Source organism: Fukomys damarensis, unplaced genomic scaffold (genome assembly GCF_012274545.1).
Source record: "Fukomys damarensis isolate Sample0158 unplaced genomic scaffold, DMR_v1.0_HiC HiC_scaffold_17, whole genome shotgun sequence".
Taxonomy (NCBI): Eukaryota; Metazoa; Chordata; class Mammalia; order Rodentia; family Bathyergidae; genus Fukomys; species Fukomys damarensis.
The window spans coordinates 43,601,805-43,617,903 of NW_022900929.1; the positions used below are offsets into that span (position 1 = coordinate 43,601,805).

Below are 16,099 nucleotides of genomic sequence, written 5' to 3' on the forward strand. Positions count from 1 at the left end.
ACCATTGATCCCCGTTGGATTCACTTTGGGAGAGTGGGGTATCTTTGTGGGTTAGGGGTTGCAGGTTAGTCATAGTGAAATGACTTTATTACTAATATGGAGATCTCTTAGTTGCTGTCTACTTTCCAGTTATACAATCCTGGCTTTGTTTGCATACTCAGCTTAATAGGATCAGGCCTGATGGCTGTTTTGCCAGTTTATAATCCCCACTTGTTATAACAGTGTGAACAGTTCCAACCATCATGTTACACTAAAACTTCCTTTAGCAATGTCACCCTCTTATCGATGTCTCTTATTGACTATACTATACTGCTATTAACAGACTAGAATGATAAAGAACTGGAGAAGAAAAAAGGAAGAGCAAGAAGGTGTTAAGCCATTAAGAAGAGAGGAAGAAAATAGAAATATTAAGTGAGAAACAGGAGTGTACACTGTTGGAATTATTTTTATGGCTTGAGTAGAGGGCCAGTGTTGAAGGACTTTGAATAAATGTTTGTGAACATAGAAGGCAGAATGTAGAGGTAAGGAAGTATAAATAGAGATTTGCAGAGCTGTGAGATTGTCAGATCCTATTACTTTATTGGTAGCTGTTTTGTGTTTGTATCCTTTAGGCACAGTTTTGGTGAGCGTTACCTTGCCATGCCCATGAATGGGACTATTTAAATTGTCTATCTTGAAAGTATACATGTAATGGGCTGTACTCACTTTGCTATATAACAAGAGTAATATTTCTGTTCTTGCAATCACTTAATGTATTGTCTATCATCAACACTGCATTCTGGTCTTATACTTAAAATAGAAACGGTTCTCTTTTTCTTGTACCTTTGTGGAAAAGATTTGTTATGGGTAGAAGATTTGCTTTTCATTATATTTCCCCTGTAAATTCAACTCATTTTTTTCAATAGATAGTTCAATCATTGGTAAACTTAGGGAATTGAGTACTTCTTTGAAATCCTTTATAGCCTTAAAAATTCTGGGAAATAACAAAAACATGGCCAATTTTCTGAGTGGTATCAGTTACTTTTCTTTTTTATCAGGAAGCTAAAAACATTATTTTACTTGAAATATTTTAAGATAAGGCTTATTTTTATTTTCTCAGTAATTTCTTCATTGCATATTTCATATCTTTGTTTCTTAGGCTATATATAACAGGGTTAATGAGTGGAGTAACTACAGAATAAAACAGAGTCACAATCTTCTGCATACCAGCTTCATGCTCAGATGTTGGGCTCACATACATAACCATCACTGAGCCATAGAAAAGAGAAACCACAGTAAGGTGGGACCCACAGGTAGAGAAGGCCTTTCTTTGCCCTGCTGCTGTAGGAACTCTCAACACAGCTCTGAGAACCAGCACATAAGAACCCATGATGAAGACAAAGGGAATAAATAAAAGTAGAGAACTTAAGGTGGAGCTAGTCAACTCTACTGCAGGGTCTCTGTAACAGGCAAGGGCTAACAGAGGACCTGGGTCACACAAGAAGTGGTCAATAATCCTAGATCCACAGAAGGACATTTGGGAGATGATGATGATGGGAACTGGGAACCAGAGGAAACCAAGTACCCAGCAGCCTAGCACAAGATTGGTGCAGAGACCTCTGGTCATCATGGACGGATAGTGTAGAGGCCTGCAGATGGCAAGGTACCGATCAAAGGCCATAACCGCCAGGAAAAAGCATTCAGTGGAACCCAAGGAGAAGAAGAAATAGAACTGGAGAAAGCACCCAGAGAAGGAGATGACCTTGGTGTCAGAGAGGAAGTTGGCCAACATGTTGGGGACTGTGGAGGTGACGTACCAGATCTCCAGGAAGGAGAAGTTGGCCAGCAGGATGTACATGGGCGTGTGCAGTCTCAGATCCCAGTGCACGGCACAGATGATGGAAGCATTGCCCATGAGGGTGAGGAGGTAGACAACAGAGAAGAGCACAAAGAGGAGGATCTGCCCCTCCTGGGGGCAGGGGAAGCCCAGGAGGATGAAGCCGGTGATGGTGCTGGAGTTGCTGGGGGCATGGAAAGTTTTCATCTGTCTATGAGCTGAAAAAGAAAAGAGAAAGTAAAAAAGATCAATGAAGGAGGTTGAGACAATGTAAGAAACCAAAGTCCAGCTGTCAGCTTACATTATCTCATGAGACAAGACTCTGTAAACAGAACTGTCCTTGGAAATGTCTTGAGCTCCGTGCTTGCAAACATGACAGATTACTCTAGACATTCTTTTACAAGGACATTTTAACCTTCAAACTAGAAAACTCTGTGCATGCAAATGGGACAGAGTACTCTTTTGAGGAAATGGGAGGGGCTGAAATCCAGTTGCAAGCTCTGGGCTTCTTGAGCATGAATCATTAATCTTGTGAGATAATTGGGATGTTCTGACAAACAGATAAAGTAGGAGAATTGTACTGTTAGTAGATGAGGGGGCTGCCCGAAAAGACTGTATAAAAATAAATGTGACTTGGTCCTCGGGGCTGCAGCCTTGTCGTGTGTGTGTGTGTGTGTGTGTGTGTGTGTGTGTCTGTTGTTTCTGTCATTTCTTCCTCACAGATCTAGAAGGACCATAACAGATCAAGATGCAATATATGTATGTTCCAAATTCTCCACGAGAACATATTTATTATGCACTGCAATCACGGTAATAACCCAAGGGGAAACATGCACCAGCAATAACAAATGACAGTTCAAAGACAAATTCACACTCAGATATATCCTTAGGCCAACTTGAGTAATGCAGTAAACATTTATATATTAATGGTCACTATTTCAGTCTAGTCCTGAAATATTGTCGTGTTAGATAATAGCTGTTAATCTGTAAAAGCCCTTAAGATTCAGTGAGTATCAATGGATATATGCAGAAATGTCCTTATTTTGAAGTGTATGGAAACACATTACATATCAATATACAGTTTACTAAAACACTGTAGCGAAAGTAACACTGTAACTTCTACCGAGGTCAAGAAATAGTGTGTCACTCATACCCTAGACTCTGCTCTCATGCTCTATACCAGTCACCCTCTCTGTGCCTCTATCTTACAGTTGTAACACTCTTCTTTCTTTACAGAACTCACTTTCTTATCTTTCTTTATGATTTAATAAGTATGACATACATTTTTTCTTACTTTTTCCTGATTTTGTGCTTTGCACAAATGAAGTTTTATGCCTGGACGTTTGGTGATTTCTTTTTTAACAGTGCTTGGAACTCTGTAAAATTTGGGTTATCCAGTGTATCTGGAGCTGGTCCACTACTACTGCTCTATACTATTTCATTATAGAAACAAATCACCACTTACTTAAGCACTGTACTGAAGGTGAATATCTTGATTTGTTTTCAGTTTGGGGTTATTAGAAGTAATATTATTAGGATCATATACAGAATCTTTTCTGGTTCTCTGTACATTCATATGTGTAGAGTGTGTATTTTCAACTTTAGCAGATTAAGCTGAAGAGTTTTCCTTCATTACTGTACTACTTTTCACTCCCATTGGCAGTGCATGAGTGTTCTGATTGTCATCGGCCTTCTTAATGTTAAGGACTTCACCAAAGCCTATGAAATAACATCATGTAGATGGCATTATATATCTATTATTTATTTATTTTTTGTACTGGTGATCTAGGTAGGGCTTTGCACTTGTGAGGCAGGTGGTGGCACCACTGAGCAAAATCCCCAGTCCCTGTACATATCTAATACATTTTGCCTTAAGATATTTTCTTTAAGAATAAAGATATTAGGGCCGAGAATTTAGCCCAATGGTTCTACCACCTGCCTTGCAAGGGCAAGGACCTGAGTTTGATCCCTGGTACCAAAAATAAATAAATAAACAAATAAATTAATAAATACAAATGGTTGGTTTAAAAAAAAAAGAATGAAGATGTTAACATTACGGTCATGTCTGAAGCAACTATTTAATTAAAACTTCTTTTGGAGCCATAAGAGTACATGCCTGCTAAAAGAATGGAAGGAGTGACTAAGGAAAATTTACTACAGCAGGTGAATATGACTTGTAGATCATAAATTATATAAATTTAAATACTTTTTACATCTACAGGTTTAATACTCAGATAAAGTCAGTCAGTTCTTTGTAAATCAAAAGAATATGTTACTAAATATGATTGGGCATTTCAAATCAAGACGTAGGGCAGGGTATTTCTAAAAGGTTGCATTCTGAGATAATCATTTTGCTCATCATTTCAAATTATATTTAGCAATGAAAGGTTTTGTTACTGTTCAAGAACTCCCCTCCTCCAGTCTGTTTTAGTGTTACATTTATTTCCTTTTCTTATCTCCCAAGTCTAACTCATCAGTAAGACTGGCTGCTTCTATTGCTAACATATGACTCACGTATTTCTATTTTTCTCTACTGTTGTGCTCTAAATTCAAGTCATCATACTTTTTCTCTATCAATTTTCTGCAGTGGCATCCTAAAGCAGCTCATCTTTTCTCCCTTTTACACTTCATTTTCCATGCAGCAGCAGCAGCAGCAGCAGCAGCAGCAGCAGCAGCAGCAGCAGCAGATTACTTAAAAAAATAACAGCTGAAATATAAATCATGTTTGACCTTTGAGTAAAACTATTCCCCCTGAACAATTCTGTCTCTGGAAGTCTTACAGAGATGTTATCAAGAGTAAGAAAGATGTGAAAACAATTCTAAGTGGATCAAAACTATTTTATGTCAAATTTAACATATTTAAGCAGACCTCACTCTTCCTTACCTTTTATTACTTCTCTCCTCTGTGCAGAAGAAACTATGTTGTGCCAAAAGTCTCAGGTGGAACTGTCAAAACCCAAACCAAACTTAAATGAAAAATTCTAAGGCTGTGGATGTAGCCCTGAGTTCCATCCCAAACAAAAACAAAAACAAACAACAGAAAAAGCCAAACAAAACAAAATTAAAGATCTAGTCAATTCACCCCACATCTGCTGCTGGGAACACAGGTAAAGTGCTGTGTGGTTATGGCACCAGGCTCCTAGCACTGTTAATGAACAGCCACAAGTGCCTTTTGGGGAACTAATTTACTTGTCAGTAAACTTCAGAAAAGCTGAATCAGGCAGGCTGTGTCAAAACATAGTTTGAAAGGAAAACATTTCCTCAAATTTTAATTTTCCTTCAAAATTTGATGTAGTAGAAATCTTTGAATTACTTTACTTTGTTGTTCCACTCTCCACAGTCAGTCCATACCTCAGGACAACACAATTTCCTCCTACACTTTTTTTTTTTTTTTTTTTTTTTTTTGGTGAAAGGACTAGTATATCTGCAGCACTGGCTAATCTATTTCCAGAAAATACTTTTAAAAAGTAAGGATAGTCGTTGAGATTGGGACAAATGGTAGATAGCTGTGTCTAACAAACATTCCCAAATTTAGGGTGGAGCTTTCTTTGTCAGTCATGGTAAGTTAATACTGTCCTAGTTATAAAGTGCACACAATAATATGTTTTGAAAGGGCTCCAGCAATATCTTGATCAGTTCCTGACCACTAAGAGTTTAGGAAATATTGGTCTATAAGTATGAATGTCAGAAATTCAAAGACAGCTGGGGGTAGAAGAATTCTAGCTGTGAGTAGAGGCAGAATTATGTTCTGCAGCTATAGTTTTTGTCCTTCTGAACAATATATTGTCTTATTACCTATATCACAAAAAGGAATCCCAAAGTGAAGATTGCAGGAGTTTCCTTTTAATTTTCTTAGCAGTGATAATCTTTGTGGCAGAACCAGAGTGATGAGAAAGGTGGAAATTGTGACAAGGATCCTTGAGTTTACTTGCTGAAGGATGGAGGGATTGTAAGCAGAGCCTGACAGGAAGCAAGTTACCAGGTTTCTGCTGATCCTTGAGGATCCATTTATTGCTTCTAAAAGGAGCACCCTGTCAAGAGACATTCTGTGCTTGTTATCACTTTCCCTGGGGCATGTCTTAATTCTTGTTTTTTTTTTTGTGTGTGTGTGCAAGTTGATACAATACCTTTGCATGCTTTAAACTCATCAAGGGTAGACTAAAATATTAAAAAAAAGCTAATTGACTGCTTGATTAAGTAGTTAGCCAACCAGTAATACTCTCTCTAACTCCTCTAAGTGTGGCCAATGAATAATCCTGCAAATCCGAAGGAAGTAAAAGCAGCCTTAAATGTCCCTAACACAGCTGACATTCACAGCGGGGCCTCAGTTACACAAGCTGGTCTGACACAGCTAAATTGTACTATTCTCTTATTGACCTGATTTAACAGAATACAACCTCATACAAGCTCAGAGATCATGATAAAATGAGATAAAACAAACTGACTTCATAATGTTCCCTAAAAATAGGCAAGAACAATATTGCAGTGCCACCCATAAATTATCAAGCATTCTCCTATCTTGTCTAAAATGAGTAACTGATACCTTTTGGGGGACCAATTACCATTTTACTTTCCTTCTTTCTGTGAGATTTTTAAGACTCCTAGCTGTCAAAGTACCCTTTTATATGATGTCCAATTACACCCTACTACAATTTCCTTAGACTTTCCCCCAAATCACCCTATCAAAGCACAAATCTTTCAGTTGGTTCTCTTAAAAATCATCTTACAGGGACATTTCAGGATTTCTTCATGGTTTATATTGTCCCTTGTTATGAAGAGTAGTCAACATAACTTGTTCATATAGAATTATTCCTGTGGCCTTGGACTAAAGACATTAACAAACTTAAAATAAGGTGGCTTTGAAGCAAACAGTTTTCCCCATGGGACTTTATTCAGAGATCTCTAAGAAGACAACTCTATCTATGGACAACTTCCAGGCTCCAGGATGTTGCTACTTTAACAAGGGTCAGTCAGCTGCAGTCTTTTTGCAGCTTCTTTCTGAACAGAGATAAAGAGGAGGTTGGCTCTGAGTTTACTCACCTCCAACAAAGAGGAAGATCTTTTAACACAACTGATCTCCCATTTCCCTACTGTGCAGAGGTTTTCACCTAAAAAACATATGAGTTCACTTTCTCAGGTGGGGACAATTTATATCTTATAGAATTTCACAGTCCCTGTACTGGCAAGTGTGACACTGCAGTACATCCTTGTTCACTTTTTGGCCCCATTTCCCAGTTGCTTGCCACTTGTTGGTAAAACAAAGCCACTCAAGCACAAAGCAGACACTTAAGTAATGTGCTCTGAGGCAATTTTGCCATCTAGAAAATGTAAACAATCCCTATTTTAGTGTGTTTGGATATTATTACTAAATACCATAAAATGGTTATATTTTAAACAATAGAAATTTATTTCTCACAGTTCTGGAGGTTTGGGAATCTAAGATCAAGCTTTCAGGAGATTCTGTCTAAGGAGGGCTAGTTCACAAGTGGTGCCAACTCCCTACATCTACATGCATATAGTAGAAGGGTAAGGGATTTCTTGGACCTCATTTTTTTTTTATTCTGGGGATCGCAGGCCTCTTTCATGAGGGCACTAATGTTAGTCAGAGTGCTCAACCATCCTGGCCTAATCATCTTCTAAGAGCTCAACCTCCAAGTAGCCACAACACTGGGGAAAAAACAAGCATTCAGTTCATTGCAAACATATATTGTGAATGGTTTGCAAGGAGAGGGCCAAGTTCTGTGGAGAAAATGGGCAAGAAAAGCAAGTGTAATTAGTTAATTAATTAATAATATTCAGAGGTATCTGCACTCCTCTAACCTCTTTTCTGTTCTTCCCTTTTTATCTCTTTTCTGCATTTCTTTTATCTTTTCCTCATCTCTAGGTTTGATCTGAGACTATGTGATTAGAAGAGTTTTTGTGGCTGTATAATCTACATGCAATAAACTGTATACATTTAGAAACATATAATTTGATTTATTTTTACTCATAAGCACTATGAAACCATCACCATAATCAAGACAGGAAATAAGGTCCTCATCCCCAAAGTTTCCCCAAGGCCTTTGTAATCTCTTTCTTTTCCTCTAGGAAACTTTTTAGGGGAACTCTGCTGTTCCTCTCCCTGCAGATGAGTGTGCACTTCCCAAAGATTAGGTGAAATAAATCAGGCACAAAAGCCAAAAAAAAAATTGAACCTATAGAAAAAAAAATAGGATAGCAATGCTCAGAGATTGTGAAGGATAAGTGTGGGATAAAAAGAAATGGAGAACCCAATTCAAAAATGGGCATCTGAAATTAACTGATATTTTTTCAAAGAAGTAAAAAAAGCAAATAAACATGAGAAAAATGTTCAACATCACTGGTCATTTGAGAGTTGCAGATGAAAACAACACTGAGATTCCATCTCACTCCAGTAAGAATGGCTGCTATCAAGAAATCAGCCAATAATAAATGCTAGCAGGGTTGTGGGGAGAGAAGAACTCTTCTCCATTGTTGGTGGGAGTGCAGACTGGTGCAACCACTGTGGAAATCAATATGGAGATACCTCAAAAAACTAGGATTAGTGGTCCCATTTGACCCAGCTATTCCTCTGATGGGTATCTCCCAAAAGAATCATACCTTAGCGATATATATGCATCCATTCATAGAGGCACAGTTTATAATAGCTAAAACTTGGAAACAGCCCAATTGTCAATCAACTGGAGACTGGATAAAGATATGTGTGTGTGTGTGTGTGTGTGTGTGTGTGTTTCAAAATGGAGTACTACTCAGCCCTAAAGAAAGTAATTTACAGCTAAATGGATGTAAATTGAGGCCTTACTCTTAAGTACCAAATAGTTTCTCTGGTGTGAAAAACTAAAAGTTTAAATAAGGATCAAAATGTATAATTGATAATGTGAAATAGGAAGAAAAGGTCAAAAGGGGAAGTGGAAGTGGGATGGGTTGAGAGACCAAAGAAGGGAGTGGAATTAATATGAGAAAATGAAAATATGGAAGCAAAATCTTTGCAAATAGGGAGGGGTGGAGGGGTTGAAGGGAGGGCAGGGGAATGGGGAAAAATAATCAAGATAGATTATGTAAAGGTGCAACTTTCCAATGATGAATGTCATTTCAATTTATCAAGCCCCATAGAAAGGGGCCTCTGACCAGGCCCCACCTCCTAACAGAAATGTGGCCCCCATCATTCGTTCACTCTCCAAAGCCCTGCATGTGAGCCCACGAGGCCTTTGGGGCACGTGCTCCATCCAAATCACCACACACGTACTCACTGATTTCTTGGCTATTGTGAATAACATTGCAATGAGTATGAGTGGTAAGACCTCTATCTCTATAAGGTGCTATTTTCTCATTTTTTAATTTGAGTTATTTATTTTAAAATTTTATTGTACACATTTGCAGTATGTGGTAATTACATTCATTGTAGGGAATTGGTACATGTACTAAAAACCTCTCAATCATGTTTTTCACCCTCTCTCTGCCTCACCTCTTTTAGTTTGCTAGCATCAGATTCATTTATTTATCTTAAAAGTTCTTGGAAAGTTAATTATCATATATACAGAAACCAAACTAGTAGGACTAAAATATCTATAAAACACGTAAGACAATTATACATATCAAGGTACACTTTTAGAATACAATAACTGGTTTCTTTTTCTGTTTTTTCCTCTTACCTGTCTTCTGTTTGTACTTTGTTCATATACTAAGTTTTTCATGTAAGAGAAACCATGTGATATCTAGACTTGTGTGTCTGATTTATTTCACTTAACATTGTAATCTCGAGGTGCATCCATTGTCTTACGGATGACTTAACTTTATGCTCCTTTATGGCTCATCGCTTTATTTTTAAAGCATTTTTTATGTACTCTGAATGCAAATTGTTTAACAAATATATGCTTTGTGAATTATTTTTTTCCCGTGTAGCTGTGTTTTTCTTGACAGAGTCTTTCTAAGGGAAAATGTATTTAACTTTGATGCAGTTCAATTTGCTCTTTTATGAAAAATGTTTTTGTTTTAGTATTTAAGACATATTTATATAAGCCAGATACAAGAATATTCCCATATATTTTCTTCTGGAAGTTTTATAGTTCTATGTCCATGATTAATTTTGTGTATTTTATTTTTTAAACAATTTTTATTAGCCTACTTTTGTGATAAGTAATAAATACATTGTGGAGTACTAGTAGATGATATACATATCACATCTTAGTACTGTTTACTGCTTTCTTTCCCCATTCTCCTTTTTAAATACCTGAAGCCCACTCTTATGACCATTTAACCAAAACTTATTTTAATTTCCCTCAAACATTAGCTCTACATCCAAAAAAACCTCCACAAAATGTGCTATCATAATTAAACAAAATTAATCAGCTATGCATAAACAAGCTTATATACCTTTACTTTCCTTTAATGGATCTTTAATATGTCACAGCCAATTAAAAGTGTCAAAATACTTCTTTTTTATGCTTTATAAGATAGCCATATAGTGTCTATGGCTTTGTTTCTTTTACTTTTGTTGGAAGTCTCCCAGTTTGTGAACCCGTCTTTATAAGTAAACAAATTTTAATTTTCAAAAAACCTTTGATCTGATTTTATGTTTAAATTTTGACTTGATTTTCAATCTTTCTTATTTCTATTTTTCTTTTCTTTTTAACCTATTTTTGTTAGTATGCATTTACAATATACAGCTTGATGTATTTTATAAGGTGTTGAAATAATAAAGTTCAATTCTTTTGATATAGATGTGCAACTATTCTAGTACTATTTAATTAAACTACTAGCAATTCTATGCTGAATTGCTCTGACACTTTTGTTGAAAAGTAGTTCTCTATATATGGCTATATACCTGGATGCTCTGTTTTTTTCCACTGATCTATATCTGTAATTAAACATCAGTGCCTCATTGTTAGGTCTTTGGTTCAACAAGGTAAAGTGAAATAAGACAAGGTACATATAAGTAAATATGTGGGTAAGTTGGTTCCAGGTTAAGAAGAGCTTGTGAGAGTAGTGGGATTCTTTTTCAGTTTTCCTCCTAACATCTTGTACTGAGAAGATTCACTAAGTCATCATATCAAACTGGTCCAGAAGGCTCTAGATTCTGATCCTGTTCACTTTTTCTTCTTCATATGCCATTTCCTTTCTTTTTCTTTTCGTTTCTTTTTTTTTTGAGACAGGGTCTCACTATGTAGTTGAGACTGACCTGGAACTCACTTTGTAGCCCAGGCTGGTCTCAAACTTACAGAGATCCTCCTGTTTCAGCCTCCCCAGTGCTGGGATTAAAGGCATGCACCACCACACCTGGCTGCCCTTTCATGATTGCCAAAATTAATCTTTTCTAATTCTTTGAAAACACAAATTTATACCCATTCTTTACATAGTACTTAACTACCCTAGAGTTTTACAGCCTTATACATTTTTTTTGAAATTTGCCTCCTTACAAAAGCAATTCTCTGACTACCCTATCAAAACTATCTCCTATCATACTATCCTGTCATACTATATTATATCCTAACTTTTTCTATATTTATGTTCTCCTCTGTGTTTTACTGTTACTCATGATTACAAAAATTAAAGTCATGAATTGATTTGCTCAGCAGTTGTCTTCCTCTCCAGAATGTAAGTTTTCGAAGGAAGGGACTTTATCTTCTTTGTTGGTATAATTCCACTGTATTCCAAAGAGGTATATGGATACTCCCTGAATGATGATATACATCAATTCAAGGTGCCAAATGCCTAATTTGTTTCATCCAGATAGCTGGACAAAGTCACTGGGATCCATCATCAATTTTTTTCTGCATCTTTCTTCATCTTGGAATATTAGACTCACTGGCATTTGTTCTGCTTACTTTTACCACATCTGGGTTGTGGTCAATTCTGGGTCATTTCAATTTCTTTCACTTGAAATTAACCTAAAAATGTAATGGCTTCACACACCAATCTTCTTCTGAAATGTAAACTTATGTCCAGGTATGTAAATTATCTTGCACAGGTAGAAAAGGTTAAGAAGACACTACATATTTCTTATTTTATGAGTGCAGGACTTGAAAGTTGAGTTAGGAAAGGAAACTGCTACTGCTACTATCATGACTGTTTTCATCACTTATGGAACTCTTGGTAACTTCTTTCTCTTCTTTCAACTAATAAAAGCTTTCTATGTTTTTACCTAATGTCAAGTACATAAAAAATATGCTCTATCAGATCAGTCTCTGTACTAGTACAGGGCAACTGGGTGAAATTGAAACGAATATTTCCAGTGTGGAATGCAACTTGGGGAAAGACCTGGGAATCTGTCCTTTAAACAAAAAACAAAAAACAACAACAAAAAAACTTCCCAACAGACAAATTGAGATAGTGATGTAGACTTTTGCTAACCATTTGAGTATCAAATAAAAATTTTGACTCAGTTATGATGTGTTAATGTGTGAATGTTCTATTATTATTCTGTTAGGAGAAGGAAAAGATCTTTAGGCCAGAAAAGCCAATTGTCAGAATGGATTGACCTTACTAGAGGTAAAAAAAAATGAGGCCAATTACTAGATGAGTGACATCAGGTAAATTTGAGCAGTTTTTTTGGGATCAGAGTATGAGAAGAGTCTAAGAGATATCCAAGTCAGTTAATTCAAATTATTAGCTATCACATTCTAAGTTGCAGGCAATGTCTGCTCTAGTCGATATATTCTTGACCAGTACTTGAAAGTCAGAAATTAGCAGGTTTGAAGTCTAAGTTTCTAAGAACCAATGAACAAAGACTTACTTTTAAGTGGGAGAAATATGGAGGGGAAACATGACTTTTTCATGAGTTCTCATTAATCTTGACTAATTTTTGTGCATTTCTGAATTTTTCTCAAGGCTGCCTTCATGTCCTTGTTCCGGAGACTGTAAATCAGTGGGTTTATGAGTGGGGTCACTGAGGAATAGATCAAGGTTACAATCTTCTGTGTCCCCGCTGGATTTCCAGAGTTTGGGCTGATGTACATCATCATGATGGTTCCGTAGAACAGAGACACCACAACTAGGTGGGAACCACAGGTGGAGAAGGCTTTACGTCTGCCAGCTCCTGATGGCACACGAAACACTGCTCTGAGAACCAGTGTGTAGGATGCAAGGATGAAAAAGAAGGTGATGAAAATAATAAATGAGCTCAGCAAAGAACAAGAAAGCTCAATTCCAGGTGCGGGGATGCAGGACAAAGCCAAAAGAGGACCGGGGTCGCAGACAAAGTGGTCAATCGTGTTTGGGCCACAAAAAGGGAGCTGTGTGATAAAGTAGATGGGGACTGGATAACAGAGGAAGGCTGTCACCCAGCAGAGGACAACCAAATTTATGCAGAGACGATTGTTCATGATGGTAGGGTAGTGGAGAGGCTGGCAGATGGCTAAGTATCTGTCAAAAGCCATAAGGGGGAGTAGGAAAGTCTCAGCAATGCCCAAGGAGAAGAAGAAGTAAAACTGGAGGAAGCAGGCTGTAAAAGAGATGGCTTTGGACTCAGAAAGGAAGTTTGTCAGCATGTTGGGAATGGTGGAGTTGATGTAACAGATCTCGAGGAATGAGAAGTTGGCCAATAGGAGGTACATAGGGGTATGTAGCCTGTGGTCCACCTTCACCGCACACACGATGGCCCCATTTCCCATCAGGGTCAGGATGTAGGACACAGAGAACAGCAGGAAGAGGAGGATCTGAACATCTCTGGAGCAGGGAAAAGTCAGGAGTATGAACTCAGTCACTCTTTTGGCTTCTGACATATTCATGGCTTTCCTAAGGTGCAGAGAAGATGAAAATGAAAATGACACAAGTGACCTCATTTCCTAATCTTGATAGACATTCTACATTTTCTAAGTACTCCTAAGTTCTTATGATTCTATTATTCTATTGAATTAATGATAAGTATACTGCTGAAGACTATCAAACTCTGAGAGAGCTTTTTTTTTGGGGGGGGGAAGACTGGTGATCGAACTCGGGTCCTTGCGCTTGCAAAGCAGGTGGCAGAACAACTGAGCTAAATCCCTGGCCCTGAGAGAGCTTTATGTGATCAGACACTGAATTGTTTCATAGTCTGTCAGCTCCCCTTCCAAATTTTCTCATGAGATATGATCATACACAATAAGCTGCTTGGTGGTTGATGACTGTCTCTGTCTCTAAGTGCAAATGTAAATCCTAACCCTTAATATTGGATCCAGACTTTTAGTTGCATAGAGTTTTGGAATCAGAAAGACAAACACTAGACATCAAAGGCAAAGAATGAAAGAAAGGGGTAACACATAGCATAGTGAAAATTTTGTGCACTTCACTTATATTCTAGATTAGTGTTAGGGTTACCAACATTCACACCTTTAATTTGTTCATTTGTTTTCTGGATCTACTATATTAATGAGGATTATTACCTTTTGAGTCTAAAAGACCCAAAGTGAAAATGATGGAGTAAAGATATTCATTCGAGTAAATAGAAGTATAAAACACAGTACTGGATACTTTTTTTTTAAAGTGTGCTACCTAAGATTACTTATTTATGTGTTCATCACAAAAATGATACTTTCCAGATCACATCATGGGATACCATTAAGGGTAATTTTGAATGCTTCATAGAATGAAAGTGATTCATAATTTTCCACCTTTCACCTTACTTCGTTTCCTTTAAATCCTGTAACTAGATCCTTTTAGGCATAGAATAGTTGTGAGTACCCCAGAATCCAGAAAAGAGAATACAAAAATCAAGAAATACTTGATGAGTGACATGTATGAGGATTCCTATTATTTTGCAGTCCAAGTGGGATTCCATCAACCTGGAATCCTAAATTATCTTGTTGCTTTCCTATCCTAATGGTTGGACCAAATATTACTTATAATGAAGTAGAGTTGAAGGTTTCTCAGATCTACTTCTCCATAGCCTTTTTATCAGTCCTTTCCAGATTTCATTTCACTACATTTTCTTTTCCCCTAAACAGCTATTTCTTATTAGGCCCAAGTGCTAGTTAATAAAGACAGAAGTTAAACACAACTGAGTTCTTCTGTCCTGGAATTTCCCAACACTCTTACTTGTGAAAATGAGTCTCTTTTCATCCATTCATGTAACTTGAGGGGTTGTATTTTTTCAGCCACACAAATGAAGGCAGAGGTAAAATGCACATTTAAGAGCTGTCTTAGGCTTGTATTGCTCCTGAGCCCATATCCTTATAGAACTGGCAGGTCTGACTTGTAATCTTCTGTTTTGACTGTAGCAAAAGGTAGACATGATGGAGGGCATGATATTTTTGGTAACCAGTAGCTACAAAGGTAAGGTTTGAAGAGGGATTGGCATATTTACTATACAGAGGCTTATCTAGGTTGCTGTGATACCTCAACTTACTCATCCTTGGGGGTACAGTCTTCTGTGTATTTCCAAAGTGGGACTTTCTGGGGGAAGACTGTCAGTCCCAAATGCTCTCTTCCCTTGAGAGCCCACTAATTGTCTCTTGGGACCAATTTTCTCTAGAAGTGATCACACCTTCTCTTCCTATTGTTAACGTACCTGGTTATATTCCTCTATTGAAAAGTTACTCTTATGATAGTATGAACTCAAAACAATTTTTTCTTGAATATGAGGCATTTGTTTACCTTCCTGTTATTTCATATGCAATTTTATTCATTATTTTGAGTCTATCAATTTTAGAATCTCTAGTTTGTCATAGACACCATTGAACCCTAACAATTTGTCTACCAGGGAGCATCTATCTATATATGATAATTAATTATATAAAGTTTTATAAAATAAATAAATGAATCTGACACCTGCAAAAAAAATGGAAGGTGGAGAGAGCGGGAAAAAGAATTGATATGTGTTATATTGCCTATAATGAATGCAATCATTATATATTGCAAAAGTACTAATGAGTTTAAAGAAAGAAAATAAAATAATTAAACATGCATTAAATAAATAAAAAATAATCTTGTCTATGTCAGAATTATGACATTAAGGGTTGCATTTTCTTTCTTATTGTCACATTCACTCTATGGCTGGAGAAGAGCTACTTTCTTTAAAGTTTAAAAACATACATGTTAAGCAAAAGACTATTTCTCTTGTTAACCCTTGCTTCTAACATGACATCATTAATAGGTACTATTATTCTATCAACAGTACCCTGGAGCACAGACCATAGAGTTATGAGGTGAAATGCCAAGATTCTAGAACAGTACTCTCCCTTTATGCTTTTAGATTATTTTAAATGATATTTTTAGGACTAGGAATTTAGCTCAGTGGTGCTCTTGCCTGCCTTGCAAGCTTAAAGTCTTGAGTTCAATTCCTCGTACCAA

At 36.9% G+C, this 16,099-nt stretch overlaps 2 protein-coding genes across 2 annotated transcripts; both read right to left on the reverse strand.

Annotated features, from left to right (window-relative positions):
- Nucleotides 1–1,087: 1,087 nt before the first annotated feature.
- On the reverse strand, nucleotides 1,088–4,776 carry LOC104850426 (olfactory receptor 11G2). The gene is made up of 2 exons (XM_010607387.1): nucleotides 4,701–4,776; nucleotides 1,088–2,034 (listed from the first exon to the last, which is right to left on the reverse strand). Exon 2 carries the CDS (start codon nucleotides 2,021–2,023, stop codon nucleotides 1,088–1,090), a length of 936 nt encoding a protein of 311 aa, XP_010605689.1. The 5' UTR covers nucleotides 2,024–2,034; nucleotides 4,701–4,776.
- Nucleotides 4,777–12,618: 7,842 nt separating this feature from the next.
- On the reverse strand, nucleotides 12,619–13,560 carry LOC104850424 (olfactory receptor 11H6). Its single transcript, XM_010607385.1, has one exon. The coding sequence runs from the start codon at nucleotides 13,558–13,560 to the stop codon at nucleotides 12,619–12,621; it is 942 nt and encodes a 313-aa protein (XP_010605687.1).
- Between the last annotated feature and the right edge of the window lie 2,539 nt (nucleotides 13,561–16,099).